This window comes from Berghia stephanieae, chromosome 13 (assembly GCF_034508935.2).
Source record: "Berghia stephanieae isolate SIO BIC M18660-M18661 chromosome 13, UCSD_Bste_1.3, whole genome shotgun sequence".
Taxonomy (NCBI): Eukaryota; Metazoa; Mollusca; class Gastropoda; order Nudibranchia; family Aeolidiidae; genus Berghia; species Berghia stephanieae.
The window spans coordinates 13,167,059-13,179,558 of NC_088372.1; the positions used below are offsets into that span (position 1 = coordinate 13,167,059).

The 12,500-nt window shown below is 36.8% G+C and overlaps 1 protein-coding gene across 1 annotated transcript in view; it reads left to right on the plus strand.

The window, feature by feature from the left end:
- The window catches only part of LOC144958882 (uncharacterized), a 21,798-nt gene that overhangs the window by 7,142 nt on the left and 2,156 nt on the right, over positions 1 to 12,500 (plus strand). Inside the window, exons 5-8 of the mRNA XM_078891142.1 lie at positions 887 to 1,138; positions 6,220 to 6,293; positions 9,904 to 9,978; positions 11,427 to 11,615. Coding sequence (XP_078747268.1) covers positions 887 to 1,138; positions 6,220 to 6,293; positions 9,904 to 9,978; positions 11,427 to 11,495 — 470 coding nt within the window. The 3' untranslated portion in view covers positions 11,496 to 11,615. The remainder of the gene's footprint in view (positions 1 to 886; positions 1,139 to 6,219; positions 6,294 to 9,903; positions 9,979 to 11,426; positions 11,616 to 12,500) is intronic.

Below are 12,500 nucleotides of genomic sequence, written 5' to 3' on the forward strand. Positions count from 1 at the left end.
ATGTGGCGCTCAACTTCCACATAAGTGCTCAGCTGCGCTTTACAGTCTTAATTGTCACTCAAACATTCATTCTTTGACAATTATTGTGTGAATACATATTGAAAAACAAACACATACACGTGCACAACAAACTCACTCAGAGATACATTTACACTCATACACGAACATAAACACACTTACTTGCACTAATAGGGAATGAGATTAGCGGAAGAGTAGCGTCCCTTGATTGGACGTCACATTACACAGAGAGAACGTCAATTTGGTTTTGAAGTGTCTCAAGCCGCTTTCACCGGAAGCGAGGACGAGAGACGCATGCGTACAACCAACATGACGTTCTCTCTCTAATAACTTTTCCGCCGGTGACGTCACAGACTATGGGTGACGTCCAATCAAGGGACGCTACTCTTCCGCTAATCTCATTCCCTATACAATTATCATATTTTGTTTTTGTTAAATTGAATTCGTATCACATTTCCATCAAACTTGTCTCACTGTAATATGTTTTGTTTTATATCACTGTAAAGCGCTCAGAGACTGTGACAACGGGGAAAGCGCTATATTCTTCTTCTTCTTCTTCTTCTTCTTCTTCTTCTTCTTCTTCTTCTTCTTCTTATTATTATTATTATTATTATTATTATTATTATTATTATTATTATTATTATTATTTATTATTATTATTATTATTATTTATTATTCTCATTATTATTATTATTATTATATTATTATTATTATTATTATTATTATATATTATTATTATTATTATTATTATTATTATTATTTATGATTATCATTAATTATTATTATTATTATTATTATTATTATTATTATTATTATTATTATTATTATTATTATTATTATTATTATTATTATTAATATTATATTTCAGTCACTCATCTAAAAGACAAAATTTCAGCTTTGGAAGACAATCTGAAAGACAAGGATGACACAGTGAAAAGTCAACGGGAAACGATAAACACTCAGTTAAAGACATTGAAAAGTCAGGAATTGAGACTGACAAGTCTAGAAAAAGTCCTCAAACATCAAGAAGATTCATTAAAGCGATCTAATCTCACAATGTTTGAGGAAGTAGAAAGACTTAGGACAGCGCAAGACGAGTGTCAGAAACAGACAATAAAGGGTAAGATATAGATAGAACGAAGATGACGTGTCTCAGGTAGTCTTTGTTATTTATTTTGCCATCCGCGTTTATGAGTAATTCTTACTAAACTGTATTAACCAGACTTTAAACGTTCAAGGTTACACATAGTTTTGTGTGTTGGTCCTTTATACTTCCGGGTGGCAATGTTGTGAATTCCTTGGCCAAGCGCATTCTATCTATAGATAGTATGCAGATGACGTCACTCAGGCCTTTGTTATTGTTTTTGCCATCCGCGTTTGTGAGTTGTTCTCACTAAACTGTATTAACCAGACTATAAAAGTTCATGGTTACACAGAGTTTGTGTGTTGGTCCGTTATACTTCCGGATGGCAATGTTGTGAACTCCTTGGCCAAGTGCATTCTATCTATAGATAGTATGCGCTTGGCTAAGAAGCTCATAACATTGCCATCGGAAGTATAACGGACCAACACACAAAACTTTGTGTATCTATGAACGTTTATAGTCGGGTTAAAACAGTTCAGTGAGCATTACTCATAGTATAGTATAGTATAGTATAGTTTTCCAGCGTATTAGGCGTTTTGTGCCTTTGCTGATCTTGGCATTCAGTTCATCGAGATAAAAGTCAATAAAAAGCCCTAACAGATCTTTTGACCTGTATCTATAATATATAAACTTTTTGATAAATTGAAGGCCCTAACCCTAACAGATCTTTTGACCTGTATATACGTCTAACCCTTTGATGGGATCTTAATGGGCGGTTCAACTATGCTAAACATGTAATCTGCTAAGTGGCTATCTAAGCTATTTTTGAAGGCGTTGACACTTGGAGCATTGGTCACCGTTTCAGGGAGACTGTTCCAGCGGTCGATCACACGTTGATTAAAGTAGTGTTGCCTAAGCGATGTGTTACACCTTGGTTTATGCAGCTTGTAATTATGACCTCTGGTTCCATTGTTTGCAAACACGAAAAGTTTACTCTCGACTTGATACAAACTGTGTGTAAACTTGTATGTTTCAATCATATCACCTCGTACTCGTCTGTATGTCATGCTTGGAATTTCAATACGTTTCAGTCTATCCTCATATTGCTTATCTTTCAACCCAGGAATTACTTTTGTTGCTCTGCGAAGCACGCCTTCAATAAGTTTCTTATCTTTCTCAAATTGTGGTGACCATACTGAGTTGCTGAACTCGAGATGGGGTCTGACTAATGCAGTAAATAGTATTTTCATAGTTGCTGCATCTAAATAGGTAAAAGATCTATTGATGAGTCCAAGGATTCTGTTTGCCTTATTAACTTGTGTTTCTATATGCTTTGAGAATTTTAATTTAGTATCAACATGTACTCCCAAATCTTTCTCAAGTTTTGACTTATTCAGAGCTGTTCTGTCGCTACAGTGATGCTGTCTCATATCGTAGTGAAAGATTTTGTTTTTCGTTCCAAGATGTAGCACTGTGCATTTTCCAGCTCATAAACGCGGATGGCAAAAAGTAATAACAAAGACCTGAGTGACGTCATCTTCATTCTATTTATAGATCAACGGTAAAAATACAAATTGAAAGAATACTGGGGATGTAGGAGCTTTCGGAATGTCTCCCCGATCCTGGGATCGAGAACTTACCTTACAGTACAGTGCTCTGGTGATCATGTTTTGATTGTTGATTGGTAAAGTTGAGAGTTTGCCCATAATTCAAAACTAAGTAATATACACTGATCTATACATGAAAGAAAATGTGTGTTTTGATTCTTTAACCCTTAGAACACTTTAATCCTGAAGTCAAATGAAAATGTGAAGAAGACGCGAACAGTATCAAATATTCCATCATAATAATTTAATATATCTACTTTTGGTTTGTTCGGGCTTGAAGCTAGACAGATACAATTGACAGTTTGCCGATGACGTTTAACTAAATATTTCCCAGGACAATAATTATCACATCGATGGCATAAAAACGACAGTAATATTAGAAGTACTATTAGTTAATGTTGTTAATCGGTGAAACTTATGTAGTATTTCTGTAAATCCGAATACTTAATGTAATCAAGTGAATAATATCATTATGAATGCCACGATTTGCTGAAAAAAAGCCAATCGGACAGCCCTTCGCTCAGGAATTTCTGTACGTGATGCTTATACTGGACAGATAGAGTTGAGGATGTGGCCATAAGTTAAACCAGGGTATTATCGTCCCGAAACCATCACATTGAAAGCATCAAAGGGACAATAATAATACTTGATGTCATAAATAGATGAAAACTGTTGAACACTTAGTGGAGATCTGAAATCCATAAAGTAGTTAAGTAAATACATTATTTCGAATGCAACGATTTGCGTAAAAACGCCAAACTGACAACTTTTTACAGTGTCGAAATTAATTGTTTTTGAGAGTGTTAGTGTCGTCGGTACATATTTTATCTGTTTGACTCAACGAACTTTCAAACTGACTTTAAATTATAAAAGGAAATCAAGTTATCTGTTTATCTATCTGCAAAAAATATATTTCTAATTTTCAAATCTTTCAGTCGAGTTGTGCCACGTATAATTTTTTTATTGACTCAAATAGCACAATGTTCTCCATTCGGCTATATTTTTTAAAGAAAGGATATATATATATATATAAGTGTACAGGTGGGGAAACTCTAGTTTTATATCGAACTACTAGGAGAATCTATATGAAACATTGAGCAAAGCATTGAGAGTGAATAACTATTGGAAAGGCGTTATGTAAATGTTTACATCTATTTCATTAACAAATGAATACTTAACTCAAATCTCATGTTTTTAGCATACAAATCATCCCGACTCAATAGTATTTGTAGACGGCTGGTATTATTTTGTTAACAAGTTCGTTAACTGATGAAGTCTGGAAAAATAAGTTCGTTTTCTAAACTTTGGCCTCAAAAAACTCGTCTTTCAAATATCGATCGATTTAAATGACCCTCATCTTGGCAAAAACTCTCAAATCTGGGACTTCGCAAATCCCAGCTTTGAGAGTTTTTGACAAAATGAAAGATCGTTTAAATCGATCCATTTTTGAATGACAGAGTTTTTGGGCCAATTATTTTTAAAACGAGTTAGGTTTTTTTTTCCATATTACGACAATTAACTGTTTACTGCAGAGAATTTGTTGTATAATATCTGTATTTTATTCCACCCCTCTCCCTAAATAGTAACGCGTAATGATATCATGTTTACAATAATAATTTGTGACGTCAGATTATCAAACGTTAAATTTCACTAAAATTAGATTTTTGAAAAATAAAAGTATCATTTAAATATTTTTGAAAATGTCTTTTCCTCAGATATGACAAAATCAGAATCGATTGAGGCGTAGAATAAAATATTTCTTACACTCTTGCGTTTTGGAATTCGAACTTTGTTCCCAACGCGAACTCACAAGCTCGAGCAGCGGTTGGGAACACGTCCGGAATTTCCAAAAAGCAAGAGTGTAAGAATCATATATGTGACCCTCCGCCTCGAAACGGTATTAAGTCGGATTTTTCAATTATTGGGTTTTTGGTACCCAATCATAGCTTATATTATGCTTAAAATTTGATACCAAATTTATAAGATTCTGATTATTCATTGCCCAACTATGACCGTTTGAAGTAGGGAGAGTGTAAAAACCAAGTTTTGAGAAAATCGACTTTGAAGTGAGGCACCGTTTTCACACATAATCAAATCAATGGTAAAGATAACTCCTCAGATACGGGCATTGAAAATTTGACGAGAATAGTAAAATTTGCAGAGACGCCAATTTTCAATTTGACTCACAGGAATTTCAGACACCACTCGGAGGAATTTCAATGCCGAAAGAGGAATTTCCGCACACACACAAAAGGGAATTGGGATGATATTTGGTATTGTGTTTACATATTGTATAGATCTAAATACATAACTGATTACAAATATTTCTGATATATGAACACATTGCCAAATACAACCCCAAACTTTCCTTATTTCAAGTGAAGAAAAGCTCCAAAACATAATGATGGTAGTGAGAATGATGTTGTGTTGGCGGTTGTAGTAGTAGTCGTAGTAGTAATAGTAGTAGTAGTAGTAGTAGTAGTAGTAGTAGTAGTAGTAGTAGTAGTAGTAGTAGTAGTAGTAGTAATAGTAGTAGTAGTAGTGATGATGATGATGTCATAATGGCTGTAGTAGTAGTAGTAGTAGTAGTGGAAGTGATGATGATGTGGTGGTGGTGGTGGTGGTGGTGACTGTGGTTGTAGTTGTAGTTGTGGCAGTGGTTGTAGTAGTAGTGATGATGTGGTGTGGGTGGTTGTAGTAGTAGTGATGATGTAGTGGTAGTGGTTGTAGTATTAATGACGATGTGGTGGTGGTGGTTGTAGTAGTAGTGATAGTGATGATGATGTGGTGGTGTGGTTGTAGTATGTAGTAGTGATAATGATGTGGTGGTGGTGGTTGAAGTAGTAGTGGCAGTGATGATGCGGTGGTGGTGGTGGTGATTGTAGTAGTAGTGGTCGTGATGAAGATGCGGTGGTGGTGGTTGTAGTGTGTGTGTGTGTGTGTGTTTGAGAGAGAGAGAGAGAGAGAGAGAGAGAGAGAGAGATAGTGCTAAAAGTGCATCAAGTGATAAGTAGAGCAACACAAACTTTAAAAACCAACGAGGCTAAAGTTTGAGGTCAAAGTATTTGTTATCAGCTATTATTGGCAAGTGTAGCCTCGGAAATGGTGGCTCCCTGAGAGAAAGTCAACTCTTGTTTTGAATATTTCACTGATGTTGCTTTTTTAAACTTTATATATATATAACTTATCGTCAATACTTGTGTTGAATTATTATGTTTTCATGTAGAAAAATGATTGTAGTTTATAAAACAACCAAAAACTGAAATTTGATCATTTTGACCATTTCCACTTTAAAACCGGTTTTCTTCGTTTTCCAAATCCCGACTTAATACCGCTTCGAGGCGTAGGGTCACATATTATCTGTCTGAAAAGTATCTATTCGGATGAGGCCTTGATTTGGCCAAGAACGATAACTTAAGCATGTTTTATGACTCACGACAACTGTTTCCATCACGTCTCGCCCTTTATGTGTCGATGGGTTAATGTGTTAATTCCTATTTCACGTTACAGTTTCATCCAGAGTTGATGGCCTGGAGGGCATGGACAAATCCAGGGCGAATCCTTCATTGATTCCATCCACAAAGGTAATGAGGAAACATAATGCATATCCAGACCTGCCTAATCTTACGAATATTTCGTAGCACTAAGAATTTCGGGCTCCAACCTGAGACCCCAGTAGGGAATGAGATTAGCGGAAGAGTAGCGTCCCTTGATTGGACGTCACCCATAGTCTGTGACGTCACCGGCGGAAAAGTTATTAGAGAGAGAACGTCATGTTGGTTTGTGCGAATGCGTCTCTCGTCCTCGCTTCCGGTGAAAGCGGCTTGAGACACTTCAAAACCAAATTGACGTTCTCTCTGTAAGGTGACGTCCAATCAAGGGACGCTACTCTTCCGCTAATCTCATTCCCTATATAAATATCTTTAATTCAATAAAAAAAAAATTTGAAAACAAAGTTCTGGTGCCAGAGTTAGTATGCAAAGGGTTTAAATCATTATTTTAACGTTTAAAAATAAATTTAAAAAATAAAATAGAATTCCCGTTATTCATCCCCAAAGGGGAAATTTGTCTTTAGGGTCTATTCCAAGGGAAGACTGGAATAACCCAGGCGTCAGCCGCAGTCATGTAGCGTCGTAAAGTGAGCTAGGGCTAGGTGATTTGCTCATGGTCACACAGCGAGGCGGATAGTCGAACCCTGTACCTTTTGGGCACGAAGCAAAGACCGCACCGCTGAGTCACGCTGCCCCCTTTATTAAAGACAATTTAGTCATTCATTTTGAAAAACAAACAGATGTCGTTCGGGATTAGATTCCGAGTCTTGAAGTGCTACGTGTGGCCAATCTTGTTATACGGATGCGAAAGCTGGACTACAAATGCAGAAACACAAAAGAACATTGAAGCTTTTGAAATGTGGTGCTTGAGAAGGATGCAGAGAATATCGTATACTGCACACAAAACGAACGAAGAAGTGCTAAAACAAACATACCAACAAAGGAAACTAATGCCCTTAATAGCGGATCGACAACTATCCTTTTTCGGACACATAGTAAGGAAAGATAAGGATGAATACCTGGCAAGTTGTGGAAAAATACCTGGTAAACGCGCCCGGGGGAGACAAAGAAAAACACTCATAGACCAACTGAAGGGCTTCACCAACCTAACAATCCAAGAGCTGTTTGAAAAAGCAAGAGACAGGGAGGAATGGAGAGAGATAATTCATGCAGCATCCGAAGCCTGGACCAGGCATGGAACCTAGAAGAAGAAGAAGAAGTCATTCATTGTTAAAGATAGTCATAATATCTATGATATGGTTACCCCTGGAGACTCCGACTTTTTCAATTTCAAGTCAGTAGGCTGGTCTGCTAATGGGGTGAGGTCTTTGAATCTTCCATGGTTGGCAGATTGGTCTCTCTTGTTGTGTCTTCTTCTCCCCGTTTTGAAACGAAAATGTCTCATGTCAAAAAAAAAATGGTTCAAATCTCATTGGAAGTGTAAAACCACTATTTCAGAGGACTGAATACATACATTATGAAATTTGTCTTCTGGTTTCAGAGTGATGGCATCTTATTTTCACGTCTTAATATATACGTCATTAAAGATCATCTATCCTCGTTCTTTTACGTCCAGTTATCTTAATAATCTGCCTATACAGCCTGTTGCTAAATTGTTATGCCATCTTATGATTCAATATACGACCTATTCATTATTAGAAATGTCAGGCAGCCCCAGAGACCAGTGATCACATCGTCCTCCACTGCCCAGTCACTAAACTTGTAGGTGGCTACGAAACCGTCTTTAGAAGCTGGGTTGACGAAATAAATTTGGAGGTGTAGCCATACGCTACTACTACTACTACTACTACTACTACTACTACTACTATTACTACTACTACTACTACTACTACTACTACTACTACTACTACTACTACTACTACTACTACTACACTACTACATTATTAGTCCTTGAAATCGGAAAAGTAGAAGGTGTGACGTCACGACTTTTCTGCCTTATTGATTTGTTTGAGACAGACTGAGCTGAAACACAAGGCAACATTTAACGGAGAACATATCTTAATTTGGGAGGGCTTCCATTGATTAATCGTGACCCTTCGCTTCAAAACGGTATTAAGTCGATTGTTTAAGATGTTGAAAATTTAATTCATAGCCAGAAATATCAGTTTGTGTTGAGTTTGTGTTGAGTTTGTATGTTTTATTGAGGAGAATGAATACCATATTCTAGGGTGCTAATGCCAACAATTTATAATTTTGACCAGTTTAACATTTAATTCGGCTTTTAAGCATCTGGTTCGTTCCGACAATTGGTAGAGTCGAGAACTTTTACCCCCCCCCCCCCCCCATGAATAATGTTCACCTCGTAGTGCAGTGATCGGGCAGCTGGGTCAGCGGACTAACATCCTGTCCCAAGGTCGTAACCGCTGGTTTAACACTATAGTTATTGGGATTAACTCCTGCTCTAGAAGTCCAGTGGCTTTCAAGAATTATTTTCTTTTATTCTGAGATCTAACACAAAGTGTACTGGGAATGTCCATGTTAAAAAAATAGCTTTTTTTAGATAGGTCAATATTCACTAAACGTACTCAAAGCGCTTTACGCGGGGTTCCGGGCCAACAGCAACATTTAACAAGTAAGACGGGACATGACGCCTGTTAGGCGATATTACATTTTTTTCGGACAGAGACAACGTTGCTACTGGCCAGGTACTCATTTTACACCTGAGTACGGTTAGAGAATGTGAGTAAAGAGTCTTTTCCAAGGACTCAACTGTGCGCCGAGCGAGGCTCGAACCCAGGACCTTCTGATCCGAAAGCGAGTGTTGGGATGAACCGAGTGCTTAAAATTTCTTTTTGAACAGATTGGGCTTTGTTGTTATAATTTTAAAAAAGTTCAGATATCTATCTGTTCATTTAGACTTTGAACCAAATTTTCGTCATCTATGTAATGTAAATGTTGCTGCTTGAAGCTCAAAGAAAGAAATAACAATGTGAAAGTGAATGCAAGCTTCAATTTAATATACGAAAACAGATAAAATATACGTTTCGGGTTTCCCCATAATTAACAAAACAGGATGAATAAAACACTACAGACGCCACTACCACATTATACCATTCGTCTGTAATGTTTCATTCATCCTGTTTTGTTGATAAAGGGGAAACCCGAAACGTCAATTTTATCTGTTTTCGTATATTAAATTGAAGCTTACATTCAATTTCACATTGTTATTTATTTCATCTATGTGGTTCAGTCCATTAATATGATGATACCAGATTAACGTGTTTGGTTACAAATTAGTAAACAGTTTTAGCAGTTGTTCACAAATTGGTAAACAGTTTTAGCAGTTGGTCACAATTAGTAAATAGTTTTAGCAGTTGGTCACAAATTAATAAATAGTTTTAGCAGTTGTCACAAATTAGTAAACAGTTTTAGCAGTTGTTCACAAATTGGTAAACAGTTTTAGCAGTTGGTCACAATTAGTAAATAGTTTTAGCAGTTGGTCACAAATTAATAAATAGTTTTAGCAGTTGTCACAAATTAGTAAACAGTTTTAGCAGTTGGTCACAAATTAGTAAACAGTTTTAGCAGTTAGTCACAAATTAGTAAACAGTTTTAGCAGTAACGTATAGTGAATAATGCTGTAGATTGGTATCAGTATTCACGAATGTTTGATTTCCCACAGTGTCTTCAAAAGTTAACAAACTTGAGACGAATGGGAAGACTCAAAGTAAATTGCTTAAAGACCTTGTGGATAAAGGTAGGTAGATTTGACTTTCCTGTCTCGGGTATTATCATCGTCATTATCATCATCATCATCTTCGTCATGGTCATCAACATCGTCATCATCATCATCATCATCATCATCATCATCATCATCATCATCATCATCATCATCATCATCATCATCATCATCGTCGTCGTCGTCGTCGTCATCATCATGGTCATCAACATCGTCATCCTAAAAATCATCATTATTATAATACTTTGTTAAATCTACTACTATGACGACTACTGCTACTACTACTACTACAACTACTACTACTACCACTACTACTACTACTACCACTACTACTACTTCTACTACTACTACTACTACTACTACTACTAATACTACTAGTACTACTATTACTACTACTACTACTACTACTACTACTACACTACTACTACTACTACTACTACTACTACTACTACTACATACTGCTGCTGCTGCTGCTTGCTGCTGCTTCTACTACTACTAATACTATTTACTACTACTACTACTACTACTACTACTACTACTACTACTCATGCTGCTGATACTAGTACTACTATCTACTACTACTACTACTACTACATACCACTACTACTACTACTACTACTACTACTATTACTACTACTACTATATACTACTACTTACTACTACTACTACTACTACTACTACTACATACCACTACTACCACTACTACTACTACTACTACTACTATTACTACTACTATTACTACTACTACTACTACTACTACTACTACTACTAACTACATACTACTACTACCACTATTACTACTACTACTACTACTACTACTACTACACACACTACTACTACACTACTACTACTACTACTACTATTACTACTACTACATACTACTACTACTACTACATACTACTACTACTACTACTACTACTACTACTACTACTACTACTACTACTACATACTACTACACTACTACTACTACTACTACTACTACTACTACTACATACTACTAATACATACTACTAATACTACTACTACTACTACTACTACTACTACTATCTACTACTACTACTACTACTACTACTACTACTACTACTACAACTACTACTACTAATACTACAAACTACTACTACTACTACTACTACTACTACTACTACTACTACTACTACTACTACTACTAATACTACAACTACTACTACTACTACTACTACAACTACTACTACTACTAGTACTACTACTAATACTACAACTACTACTACTACTACTACTACTAATACTACTATCTACTACTACATACTACTATACTACTACTACTACTACTACTACTACTACTACTATTACTACTACTGCTGCTGCTGCTGATGCTGCCTTCACTTCTACTTCTACTAATTATATCATATTCAACTAGATACGGCTGAAATCCTCAAACCCCTTTTCAAAATTGAACCAATACCAACCAATCACCTTTTTTCCCCCAGAATCTGCCTCAGTTGCTTTCAGCTATGGCTACAGAGCTGATAGTCGATTCCAAAACCACCAAACTTTAATTTTCAAGGATGAAATCTTTACACCAAGCCAGGGCTACAACCCAGGCAATGGACGTTTTACAGCTCCGAGAGATGGTCTCTACATCTTTCACCTAGTGGTGGAAACTCAAGGTCCAACAAGTAAGATGAGCTTTTATTTAGCGCAATATCCACTAAACGTGCTCAAAGGGCTTTACAGGGGTCCCTGACCAACAGCAACATTTAACATGTGGACGGGACATGACGCCTGTTAGGCGATATTACACTTTTTCGGACAAAGACAACGCTGATAACGGCCAGGTACTCATTTTACACCTGAGTACGGTGAGAATGTGAGTAAAGAGCCTTTTCCAAGGACCCAACTATGCGCCGAGCGCAAGGCTCGAACCCAGGACATTCCGATCCAAAAACGAGTGTCATACCACTAGAGCACATAGCCGCACAAAGTCTGGGCTTTGTGGTCGTGTGGTAAGATACTCACACTCGGATCAGTAGATTCCTGGTTCACCTTCTATCATCCCACTCAGGTGTGAAATGAGTACCTGTCTGGTAAATGCGTATCTGTAGAATTCTTTTTTTTTACCAACATGTTTGACGTTGCTTTTGTCCTATTGGCTAGCAACCCACCCAATGTGTCTATTTTGACATTACATAAAATCCCCACCCAAGTTCAAACAAAAGGTTCCGCAACGAAGGATACAATTAAATGTCTAAAATGTACAATGGATTCAAACGGATAACTATTTATAATAGATGAGAAATTATATACAAGGACAAAAATATGATCTCTTTAAACCTACATATTATTGCCTCCCATTCCAAAACAAATGTTTACTACGAATCTTCAAGATATTCGGATCGAACACAACCCCAAATGAGGACTTAAGAGCGAGAGCGGAGGTGGAGTCTCTGGAAAGTCTCATTAAAAAGAGAGATGGCAATGATTGGGGCATGTCTAATGAAATACTGACAAGGAAGGCTCTGGGATGGACAACCCAAGGAAAGAGGCGGGGCCGCCCCAAGGAG